At 43.6% G+C, this 13,051-nt stretch overlaps 1 protein-coding gene across 9 annotated transcripts in view; it reads right to left on the bottom strand.

Annotated features, from left to right (window-relative positions):
- Positions 1–13,051, bottom strand: part of UBE4B (ubiquitination factor E4B) — a 126,950-nt gene that overhangs the window by 26,274 nt on the left and 87,625 nt on the right. For all 9 annotated transcript variants that reach the window (XM_045482102.1, XM_045482101.1, XM_045482093.1 and 6 more), the window contains 6 exons: positions 12,904–13,017; positions 11,275–11,473; positions 8,240–8,378; positions 2,922–3,021; positions 1,506–1,633; positions 623–721 (listed from right to left, as the gene is read on the bottom strand). In XM_045482102.1, coding sequence (XP_045338058.1) covers positions 623–721; positions 1,506–1,633; positions 2,922–3,021; positions 8,240–8,378; positions 11,275–11,473; positions 12,904–13,017 — 779 coding nt within the window. The remainder of the gene's footprint in view (positions 1–622; positions 722–1,505; positions 1,634–2,921; positions 3,022–8,239; positions 8,379–11,274; positions 11,474–12,903; positions 13,018–13,051) is intronic.

Raw genomic sequence — 13,051 nt, 5'->3', positions numbered from 1 at the left:
CCAAAAAGACTTAAAAAAAATTTTTTTAAAGACTGTATTTTTAAGTAATCGCTACACCCAGTGAGGGACTTGAACACATAACACTGAGATCAGGGGTTGCATGATCCACTGACTCAGCCAGCCAAGTGCCCCAACAAATTTTTTTGATAGCTGGTTTTTTTTGTTTTTTTGTTTTTTTTTTTTTTAAAAAAACCTCAAATGTCAGTTATAAACTCAAACCACTTCTTTGTGAGCTTTCTCCAATTTTATAATTGAGAAAAATTTTGGTACAAAAATACAGATACGGGTATTTCTGGCTTTTGAATGTTCACTTAGATATTTATAAACTGTTTGCTCCTTCTGTTTCTCAGAAACACATACTCAATTATTAGAAATTCAACTCAATTTTCACAGAGTACATTCTTAGCAGCATTGTTAATCCTGCTTCTGTCTTGAAGATATTATTGGAACTGGCTTCGTGCCACGGTCGGATTTATTTTTCCAGTCTCCAGGAAGCATTCGGTTACAGCCATCACACAGAATTTCAGGCATAAAATGGAGGTTGGCAATACAGTTCATAATACAATGTACACATTATGCATGAAAACACATTAGAGCGATGGAGTATGTCAAAGGCACTTACTGTACAATAAAAAATAAAAATTCAGCAACATCTTCTACATAAAACTCAGGCAATGCTGCAAAAACCTTGGGGACATCTGGATTTAAAGGCAGTGTTATGCTGTCAAAGAGAATAAAAGCACAAGTTATGAAACAAAAACCTGGGACCGGAAACTATAAGGAACATCACGCGACCATTATGGATAAGTATTTTATTGGGGGGGTGGGGGGGACCTCCTTCTATATAATATAGCTATGGGAAAAGGATACAAGCTAAGAGACCAGAACCAGAAATGAGCAGGGAGGAATGAAGACAGCGGGTATACTAGGGCAGGCACGAGAAATGTCTCCTTCTGTTGATTTTCTGTTAAGGTTAATGTAATCAAATACGAAAGAAATAAAAGGGTCATATTTGGTCATTTTATGCAACTCAAGCTGTGTTGAGACAAAAGAGATACAGATATACTTTAAATAAATTTTCCATTCCTACAGAGGGCCTTGGGTCAACCTCACCCACATCGGTGACCCGGAGATTTGGTAGTAACAATAAAATAATAACGACTGGCTGAGTATCTTCTTGGACCCAGTGCTTAAAGGGCCTACCTGATAGCTGGTTATCTCCGGTTTTTAGTTTCTAACTCAGGGATTTCCTTTTCTGTCAATCTACAGCCAGTTGGTAAAAAAGTACTAGGTCAAAATCTAAGTAATAGGTGCGGACATTCCCTTCTTACTGTAATTACGAGGAATCCAAACTATTACTAATCTTGTAGTCTGTATAAAGTACAATCTAGAAATTAAAGAACGGATTAAGTAAGGGCTTGGGTTTTAGCTATCGACTAAAGAACAATGAAGACGACACGGCCCAGACGAGGGAAGAGGAGGTGACGGGGAGGGGGCACACTCACTCGGGATAGGCGGGGTCCAGGATACGGAGCAGCAGCTGGATGAGAAGGCCGTAAAAATTCAGACATCTTCTCAGAAAGCTCTCGTCAAGTAAACCAGCGTCAGCACAGGCCTTGTACCGTACCAGTTTCTGTGGAAGGAGGCATGCCCCCGCCCACACATTAGTTGGGAGCGAGTTGCCCGCAGCGTTGACCGGCCAGGGAACGGGCCAAGAGATGGGAAGTCGAAGTTCTAAGGCTTTGTGAGCTCCATCTCTAACTAGCTAGATAGTAAGCTGGTCATGTGTCAGGAGCTTTCTTTGCTCTGAGAAAAACAAAACGTACGCCATGCAAACCACTAGGCCCGAAGCTGGGGCTCAAGAAGGTAGTTATTACTGTCATGTTTAAATAGCTTGACTGGGGGACAAGGTTGCCGGGGGAGGCGCTTTGGCGTCAGAGACGGTTCGTGGAAAGAAGCCGGTCAAATCTGCATCTGAATTCCAGGTCACCACTAATGAGCTGTCCCTGGGCAAAATGCTTGTCCACGGAGGGTCCCACACCTGCCTGGGAGGACGACTGCGAGAAGGAAATGCACGCACGCACGCGCACTGGCACATCCGTTTAAACAGTTTCCGGACTCCTAACAACATGTCTGTGGCATGAGCGCAGGGGTCTAGAGACGCCAGTTAAGGGGCCCTGGTCTATCCTGCATCTCGACTACGTCTATTGGCAAATGAAACAAATCTATCTTAACTTGCACCAGAAATCGAAGTTACCATGTCCACACATCCTCCTCCTAATCAACAGAAAGCAGAACCAGCTGGTACTCAGTTTTACAATGTGAACAAGAGCGTGAGAAAAATGCGTAAGTCCGCTGTCTACGCTCCCTCGTACAGCCTCCGCCCGGCCTCCACCAGCAGAAATCTTCCTGTCTACAGTCAGGGTCTGTGCCGTGGATCGTCTTCGGTGGCAAATGGAGAACGAGGGACAAGGGAAGGGGGCCTTCCCACTACCACAAACCCGCTTGGTGAAACATCGCGAAGGCGCGTGGCCGGGCGCACTGGTGTGTTTTGGGTCACGGGGCTGTGTGTTTTGGGCCGGGTGTGTTTTGGGTCACGGGGCTGGGGGGCAGCAGAGGGGAGGACCCTGCAGACGGGTGAGAGAGGCCGGAGCCGTGACACGTGACACTGAGGGTGATAAAACCAGGAAGGATTCGAGTTGTCGCTGGCATGAGCGTGTGCAGATTCTGTGCTGAGATTTCGATATCGTATTAGACACGGGCGAGGTACCAGCCAAGTGGGAGAGTGTAGCGTTTTCTCTTCAGGGAACAGAATCATGAAGGGAAAGGGGACACTGAAGGGCTCACTCAAGGCACACGTGCGGGTGGGAGGATTATCGTTACGAGGCTGATCTACAATTGCTCCAATTAACTGTACAAACCTTAAGCTGAGTCTTGCAGCGCTTCAGCATCTCGCGGTGTCTCGTGGCCAGCGGGGAGTCTTTCCACTGGCTTTCGTTATTCTTCAAATCTTCCACGGTTCTAAAACCAAAGACTAACAGTCAAATGCAAGAAGACACAGGGTCCACCTTATCTGTTCGTTTCGACCATTTTGTTGACTCTCAGATTCACGTTTCCCCCCTCATTTTAGCATCTTTAAAATCAGAGTGTCTCTTATCATGAACTGGCAGAAATTTTCTTTCTTACTGGTTCCTCAAATAACGAGGTCTTAAAATTGATGGTACTTTAGGGGCGCCTGGGTGGCGCAGTCGGTTAAGCGTCCGACTTCAGCCAGGTCGCGATCTCGCGGTCCGTGAGTTCGAGCCCCACGTCGGGCTCTGGGCTGATGGCTCAGAGCCTGGAGCCTGTTTCCGATTCTGTGTCTCCCTCTCTCTCTGCCCCTCCCCCGTTCATGCTCTGTCTCTGTCCCAAAAATAAATAAACGTTGAAAAAAAAAAAAAAATTGATGGTACTTTAGAGTTAATGAAATACAGTAAGAAACACATTGTCTCCTTATTTTCCAGAGAGGGAAAAAAGAAGTCCTTCGTGGAAATTCAAGGTTACTTCGTCTGGTCAATTTACCAAAACGAAAGGCGAGTTCAGTCATGGCAGTTCCTTTTCTTCTTTTGCAATCGTTCCCTCTGCTGGGAATGCTCCTAAGATAATCTCTGTGGCTTGTTCCTTCACTTCCTTTAGGTGCCTGCCCAAAGATCGCCTGCCAGTCACACTACAGGCTGCACGTTTGAAAGAGTGGCCCACGTAATGCGATTTCAACCCCCCTCCATCGAGACATAGAAAACTAGAGGGTTCTAAGTTTTTTTGAAACTACACTTTCCCAGACTGCCTCGCTGCCAGCAACTCTGCCCATGACCTGGCTTCCATCAAGAGGTGAGCCCTCAGCGAAGGCAGAAGCGGATACGGGGAGGGGGGGGGGGCAGCCACGCGGGTTTTCTGGACGCGCAGTGGTGGTGCACCGAGTTTTGCCTGAGCAGGGACAGAGGCCCTACTCTCAGGGTGAACCCTGAAGCAGCTTCCTGCCAGGTTAGGATCAAGAGAGAACTCCTGGTACATACATACCCGGCTCTCAAAAAAATGGCGATGATTCGATAGCACCCTGAAAGTGCCGTGTGGCACCTGTCTATGCTGCAGATGGCAGGACGAGAGGACACTGGAAGATGCTTAGAAGCACTATGGGAGGGCAGACGGGCCTGACAGCCTGCCTCTAGGGAGCCACACTGGACAGGCACATGGAACAATGAGGAAAAGTGCGAGGCAGCCTTGTCCAGCTTCTAACTGGGTGGTCATGACAATGTGTGGTTGACATATTTGTTCCTTTCTAAGCAAACTGCTATAGATTTCAATGCACTTGGAATTACTATTTCCCTTCCACATTCTTGGGACATCGTTATTCTATCTACCACAATAGTGACACAATATGGGACTGTGTGTGCAATGGATCCTGGAGATGCTTGATCAGCAAGAGTGAAGCATGTTAACATCTTTCTATGTAGAACTAAGTTCATCAACACGTTACACCTATCAGAGATCCTGGATTCAAGATTGTCCTGAGTAGCTGGGATGGGTTTTAAATGTGTGCCCAGCTAATTGACTCAAAGTTGGAATTGACAGTGACCTACGCTGAGTGAAGTTGAGCCATCTGACATCCCCTATCACAATTCGGAGGAAGGAATCTAATGCTTAAGAAGCTGAGAAGACTGGGGGGCCTGGGTGGCTCAGTCAGTTAAGCGTCCAACCTGGGCTCAGGTCATGATCTCACAGTTCGTGAGTTCGAGCCCCGCGTCGGGCTCTGTGCTGACAGCTCAGAGCCTGGATCCTGCTTCGGATTCTGTGTCTCCCTCTCTCTCTGCACCCCCCCCCCCACATTCTGTGTATTTCTTCCTCTCTCAAAAATAAATAAAAAACATTAACAAAAAAAAAGCTGAGAATATTGGGGCGCCTGGATGGCTCAGTCAGTTGAGTGTCCAACTCTTGGTTTCAGCTCAGGTCATCATCTCACGGTTTGTGAGTTCAAGCCAGGCATCGGGCTCCGTGCTGATGGCTCAGAGCCTGCTTAGGATCCTCTCTCTCTCTCTGCCCCTCCCTTGCTCTCTCTCTCTCTCTGCCCCTCCCCTGCTCTCTCTCTCTCTGCCCCTCCCCTGCTCTCTCTCAAAATAAATACACTTAAAAAAAAAAAAAAAAAGGAGCTGAGACCATTAATATAGATTAATATAAATATACCATGTGTGACCAGCTCAGACAACCCCTCTTCCCAATACATGCCCTCTCGCCCCGCCATCCCCTAGAGGACATCTCTCCTATCACAGCACTGGAAAGTACACAGGTGAGGGGAACACTGACATCTCTGACCATCCACTGGGAGTTGGAGTGAACGTGGTAACTGGTACCAATGAAATGGATCATCCAAAGTCAATGGAAGAGATGGGATCCCAGGATTCCAAGATGAAGAAGCAAATTCACAATCACAGTTTGAAATGCATATATGCCTCTCAGGAACTGACAGTATAAGCCGATAAAATCAGCAAATATGAGAAAAATGTGAATGATAGATGAACAAACCTGACCTATTGAGACAAATGTGAAGCTGTGCAATATGCAACACGGAAAGCACATTCTTTCGACATCTATATGGAACGTTTACTTGTGAATGTGAGGCCAGAAAGCAAATTCCACAAAAAGTTCAAAGGACACAAATCAGAACATGTCCTTTTGACCATAATGAAATTTGGCTAGAGATAAAGAGACAAATCCACCGAGAATCCAGAATTTCAACAATACATATTTTCTTTTTTTTTCAACGTTTATTTATTTTTGGGACAGAGGGAGACAGAGCATGAACGGGGGAGGGGCAGAGAGAGAGGGAGACACAGAATCGGAAACAGGCTCCAGGCTCTGAGCCATCAGCCCAGAGCCTGACGCGGGGCTCGAACTCACGGACCGTGAGATCGCGACCTGGCTGAAGTCGGACGCTTAACCGACTGCGCCACCCAGGCGCCCCTCAACAATACATATTTTCAATAACCCACAGTCAAAAATGAAACAGCAACAATTAGAAAATATTTTGAACTGAACCGTAAAATGTGCCATTGCCAAATATGAGGGATGCAGCCAAAACCATGCTTTGGGGAAACGAGACACCTTAAATGCACATAAGAAAGGGCCGAAAATGAATGATTTCAGTACCAACCTCGAGGGGCAATAAAAATATCAACAAGAAAGCAAATTAAACTGAAAGAGAGTAGAAGGAAATAATGAAGGTGCTGCAGACATTAAAATGATAGAAAGAAAACATTATGAGCAACTTTAGGCCTATAGATTTTGAAAATTTAGAAGTTACAGAAATTTAACACAAGATGAAATAAAAACCTAAATAGTCCTGTATCTATCAACTGAATACAGCACATAATTAAAAACTTTCCCACAAAGAAAACTCTAATCCCAGACAGCTTCATCAATAAATGTTCCCAAACTTTCAAGAAAGAAATAACATAACTGTTGTACAATAAACTCTTCCAAGGATATAAAACGGGAGAGTATTTCCCAACTCATTCTATATGGCAAGCATAACACTTATCCCAAAATCTGAGAAAGACTTAACAAGAAATTACAGGTCAATCTTTCTTTCGAACACAACCTCAAAAATCCCGAACAGAACATTGGCAAAATGAATATGAGACATAAAAGCAGTATCAATGAGATATAAAAGCTGAGTTTACTCTAGGAAGGGAAATCTGGTTTAATATCAGAAACCCAGTTGATGTAATTCAACTACATTAACGGAATACAGGAGGGAAAAAAATCTGACTGTTCAACAACTATGGAAGAAGCATTTAATAAAACTCAACCTCTGTTAGGAATAGCAACTATTAAAATACTAAAAATAATGCGAAATTTTCTTAATCTGGTAATGAGGATATACAAAGAAGGTTGTCTCTATTCAAGATTGTACTAGAAATTGTAGCCAGTGTTACAAAAAGAGAAAAGGTGTAAGAAAGAAAACTGTCATCATTTACAAACGACACGAATATACATGTAGAAGGAAAATCTTCAGAGTAATAATCTATAGAGTAATCATCAGCATTAACAAGAGATTAGCAAGACAGATAGATAGATAGAGATACACAGTTGCAGATATAGACATGACATACTTTTTCTCACAGCCAGACGTGTACATAGGTCTTGGACCAAATGAAGCGGCCACACTGTTATCATTTCAGAGGACCCATTCAAAAATATTTTTGCTTCCTGTTCCTGTGATTTGTTTAGTTGGAGATGTTGGTACACAGGGAGAAATGCTTAGATTAAGAATCTCAACAAGGTCGCCTGGGTGGCTCAGTTGGTTAAGCATCCCAACTTCGGCTCAGGTCATGATCTCGCGGCTTGTGAGTTCGAGCCCCACGTTGGGCTCTGTGCTGACAGCTCAGAGCCTGGAGCCTGCTTTGGATTCTGTGTCTCCCTTTCTCTGCCCCTTCCCCAGCTCTCTCTCTCTCTCTCTCTCAAAAATAAATAAACAAAAAAAAAAGAAACTCAACAACGGTGCTGATGAATGTGAAACTGAGGCTACCATCTGGTCACTGTGAATTCTTTATGCCACAAGACAACATGTGAAAAAGAGAATTACATGTAGGCAGGAGTAAATGATCTTGTTTATCAAGGGGAACTAGACTTACTGCTTCAGAGTCCAGGGAGGAAGGAATATGTCTGGAATCCGGGAGATCCTTGAAAGTACCTCCCGGTCAATACCATGACCAATGGAAAGAGTTAATGGACGTCTAGTGACCACGCACCAAGGGTTGAGAACTCTCAGAAGCCAAAGTTTGGGTCACTTCACCACATAAAGAGCTCTGGCTGACCACGGAATGTGGACGTGGAAGCAGAGGCAGGTGGTGTACTGTAACGTACATACTTCCCACACTCAAATCTACTGGTCACCTGGGGCGCCTGGGTGGCTCAGTCGGTCAAGCGGCCGACTTCGGCTCAGGTCATGATCTCACAGTTTGTGGGTTCGAGCCCCGTGTCGGGCTCTGTGCTGACAGCTCAGAGCCTGGAGCCTGCTTCGGATTCTGTGTCTCCCTCTCTCTCTGCACTTCCCCCACTCATGCTCTGCCTCTCTCTCCTTCAAAAATAAATAAATATTGAAAAAAATTAAAAAAAAAAAAATCTACTGGTCACAATGGAACTGCTTGCTCTGCGAGAGCAGTGGTAACTCAGGTGATCCCAGGACACGGATTCAGGCACATACCTATTGAGCTCCCGGATGGCCCGGAGTCTGCGGATGTAGCGACGGCAACTTGGCAGAATAGAGAGGTGGTGGGCGTGCAGGGTAAGAAAAAAGCATTCCGTAGGGAATTTCGGCTCAGAAAATGGAGGCTGATCTCCATCTAGAAAAAAATAACATAATTCCCTAAATAAAATCTACTACAAGACTAAATCAGAGAAAAAGCACAGTTAAGACAAAATTACACTTGAATTGTCACGAAGTTTAAGGATGCTTTTTAAAAAGTATAGACCAGTTATAAGAGGAACAGAATGCCTGCGAGTTCTGTCCAATGAGTAGGGATTCTGCCCCCCTGCTTGAATGTTTACATAGATGTACCTCGACAATCTTTTGTTCTGTGTCTTCCTGATGTATTTTATAGAACCATTTCTATTATTCAACACGGATCACACAACATCACCTTAAATCTCAAAATGCTATTAGACTATGTTAATAAGCTACAGATTCCACAGCCATTTCCCCACTGCGGGTACATTTGTCATTTCTCATTTTTTCTCTAGTATAAATAGTACCTGGAAGATCTACGTACAAAAACTTACGACCTCACCCCACCCCCAGCATTGGGAGCATATTCTAAAATGTAGCATTACTGACAATGACAGTGTTCTAATTTTTGATATAAATCAGAATTCACTAAAGAAACTGATTAAATGACGTGTATTTCTTCACAAAGTTCCATTCCATCTTATCACTTTTTTTTTTTAATTTTTTTTTTTTTTTTTTAACGTTTATTTTTGAGACAGAGAGAGACAGAGCATGAGCGGGGGAGGGTCAGAGGGAGGGAGACACAGAATCCAAAACAGGCTCGAGGCTCTGAGCTGTCAGCACAGAGCCCGCACAGAGCCCGACGCGGGGCTCGAACTCACGGACCGCGAGATCATGACCTGAGCCGAAGTCGGCCGCTTAACCGACTGAGCCACCCAGGCGCCCCTCACTTTGTTTTTGGATAATTTACAGATACACAACCGTAACCTGAATTTCTTTCAATTTGTATCTAATTCCTGGAAGTATGTATATCTTTTCCAAAAAGTGTATTTTATTCCTTAGGTTATATACTGCTTACATTTTTTTTCCCAAACTAAAAGAAAACTGTCTGTTGGTAGCATTTAGCTTGGGCCTTCTACATTTCTAACAATTTTATATTTTGTAAGGCATGATTTTATCAAACAACGACACATATTTTGACCCGTTTTTAAATTTTACATATTCATTTAGTCTCACTCCAGAAAAAGTATATTTACATATTAAGATGCCGTTTATATACATATTGTCTCTGATGATTTGCTTCATTTCTTAAACCATTATAAATTTGTTTTCTTCATGACTGGGTCAAATCCTGTTTGTTTTTTTCCATGTTTTATTTTATATATATGTAATATATATAATATATTAATATTAGTTACATTAAAAATTAATATTAATATATAAATATTATATAATATATGTATTTTTAATGTTTAACCCTTTGATTCTTCTGGAACTTACTAGTCCATGATATGAGTCCAAGCCTATACCAGTAGCTACTTGTTCAAATCACACTACTCAAATTCTAACTTTATAGGGTGCTTGGGTGGCTCTGTTGGTTAAGTGTTGGACTTCAGCTCAGGTCACTGAACTCACGGTTCGTGGGTTCAAGCCCCGCGTCGGGCTCTGTGTTGACAGCTCAGAGCCTGGAGCCTGCTTCAGATTCTGTGTCTCCCTCTCTCTCTGCCCCGCCCCCACTCACTCCCTGTCTCTCGCTCTCCAAGATAAATATTAAAAAAATGTTTTTAATAATTAAAAAATACTAATACTTTTTTTTTTTTTTTAAGGTTTATTTATTCTTGTGAGAGAGAGACAGAACATGAGTGAGGGAGGGACAGAGAGAGGGTGACAGAGAATCCAAAGCAGGCTCCAAGCTGTCAGCACAGAGCCTGATGCCGGGCTTAAACTCACGAACCGTGAGAACATGACCTGAGAGGAAGTCGGACCTTTAACCCACTGAGCCACCCAGGTGCCCCTGCTTAATTCTTATTGTAGCTTAAATGTTTTTCTAGAAGGGCACCTGGGTGGCTCAGTCGGTTAAACGTCTGATTTCGGCTTGGGTCATGATTTCATGGTTCGTGAGTTCTAGCCCAGCAACGGGCTCTGTACTGACAGTGCAGAGCCTGCTTGGGATTCTCTCTCGCCCTCTCGCTTTCTCTCAAAATTAAATGAACAAATAAACTTAAAAAACAATGTTCTTCTGGAACATGTACACACACCTGATCATGATGCTGCCGGGTAAGCATGGAATCTCTCTCCTATTCCATGAACGATTTTATACTATGTGAAAAAATAAATGCCAAAGGGTTTTGACATCTGTCATTGACATGTTTTCTAACAAAGAAATAAGATCAACAATCGTAGCACCTTGAAGATATTCCTATTTTAATACCATCAATTCGTCAAGATCTATGAATATTTCATGAGAACTTTAATTGGTATATGCAAACTCCATATAATAATTAGGTCTCCACTATCATTTTTATTGTATTACTTCTTTTTTGTTTTACTGTGAGTACATTTCCTTCCAGTTGCTCTGTGTTTCTATTCGGGTAAATCAAGAACTTTTTTACTGCATTAATTTTTACTGTGTATCTCTGACTCATAAATTCATCTTCTGGAGAAAAAATAACAATTTGTGAGGAATCACTAGCATCCAAATAAAATAAGTTAACAACAATTTTTCAGGGGCACCTGGGTGGCTCAGTTGGTTAAGTGACTGACTTCCGCTCAGGTCATGATCTCTTGCTTCGTGAGTTCAAGCCCCGCATTGGGCTCTGTGCTGACAGCTCAGAGCCTGGAGCCTGCTTTGGATTCTGGTCTCCCTCTCTCTTTGCCCCTCTCCTGCTTGCTCTCTCTCTCTCTCTCTCAAAAATAAATAAACATCAAAAAAAATTTTTTTTAAACAGAAAACAATTTTTCAAATAAAAGGGTGGCGCTTTAACGGTCTAATAATGAATGCGTGCGTCACTCACAAAGTTCAGCCAGCCAGTCGTTCACATCCTCCATAGTCGCGTTCACTCTCGTCTCGTCATTAGGAAGAGTAATCCGACACCTTGGGTGGAATATATACGTGGGATCCACCGTCTCTAACTTGATCTTTGTACTTAGCTGCTGCAGCACCCAAAGGAAATTGAGCATGAATCCATCTGTAGATACCAATCTATCATCTGTCTGTGAAATACAAAAAAAAGGGGGGGGGGGATTTAAAACAATGATTTAGATGGAAATTTGGGCACAACTTTATAAGGAGACCAGACATTCACCCCAAAGTCACAGAGAGGACAAGTATCGTCACCACTGTCATTCTACTAGCAGGTGTGAAGCATTTTATACATCCTCTCACTGAATCTTCAGAACAGCCCTTGGAAGTCAGTGCCACTGTCATTCCCATTTTACAGAGGGGGAAACTAAGGCTCAGAGAAGTTAAGTGACTTGCCCAAGATCCTCAAAATTAATTAAGTAGAAACACAATATATGTTGCTTCCTTTCTCTTCTTTATTTCCCCCCCAAGAGCATCAAATCCCTAGTTTTGCTCACTGCCATTTGGCTAATCGGTTCTCTGGTCAACATCATTAGCCAAGTCCTGTATCAGTAATAGAATAATTGTAATAATGGTAGTTAACATCCATTGAGTGTCCACGGTGCACCAGGCACTGTTCTAACAGCTTTACAGATACTAAATCCACAGTTAGGTACTATTATCACTCCCACTTAGCACGTAGGAAACTGAAGCACAGAGAAATAACTATCTAAGGTCCCACCATCAGGTTAGTAAATGGTGGGGCTACGGCAGGAAGCCCAGGCAGTCTCATGCAGTTCTCTAAACCGGTTTCTTCTTCTGAGTAGGAAGGTCACACCTTTCGTTCATTACTTATAAATAATATAGGAAGGATGCCCTTCTAACTTTTCTACCTTTGCAAAGTCGTCCAAGCCACCAGTCTCCTCACCAGATCTGGTATGCTTATAACCTTGTAACTGGTTGCCTCGGGTCTGCTTCTGTCCCTCCTCCCACAGCACATTTGGTGGCTTCCTTGCCGCAAAAGCCTCCAGTGTTTTCCCATTCCGGTTCTTACCACGTCAGCCCTGGTCTGAGGGAGCCTCTGCCCATCCCGCTAGCCCATGACCCGCCATTCTCTTTCCTGTACACTCTCAGTCACTGACGTCTGCACGTGTAGCTTGTTCCGAAGCTAGTTCATTCCCGCCTTTGGCGCTTCACCCGTGTCTAGAAAACTCTTTTTCCAGCCTTGTAATGGCTGACTTTCACACGAGCCAGGTCTCTGATCACACAGCACCTCCTTCGAAGGGTCTTCCCCACTACCTGATCAAAAATCACTCCCATACCTTCCTCCTGGTACGTCCAGTTACTCTCAGTCCTCGACCTTGATTTAGTTGCTTCACAGATTCTAGGACGGCCTGAGATAATATGTTTATGTGTCTACCATTTAGCTTGGAGAACGTAAGCTCCACAGAGGCAGGAAGCTCTTCTATCTTGCTCGACACTGCGTCTCCATTTGCCAGAACAGTGCCTGGTGTTGTTTCCGAGTAAACACAAGTTAGGTGAATGAATTACACCAAGAAGTAAAAGTCCTTCGGAGTCCTACCTGCATCTGCGCTTTCTTCATATTGGCATTGACCACAGCTGCCATGTACCCGAGAGCCGCCTCGCGGGTTTCACCATTTAACAAAATACTATGCAGAATCTTGAAGAGCTCTTGCTGAAGTTATTTTTTTAAAGGAAGAAAAAAATTA

This window comes from Leopardus geoffroyi, chromosome C1, assembly GCF_018350155.1.
Source record: "Leopardus geoffroyi isolate Oge1 chromosome C1, O.geoffroyi_Oge1_pat1.0, whole genome shotgun sequence".
NCBI classification, from domain to species: Eukaryota; Metazoa; Chordata; class Mammalia; order Carnivora; family Felidae; genus Leopardus; species Leopardus geoffroyi.
This window is presented reverse-complemented; position numbering and strand designations above follow the sequence as displayed.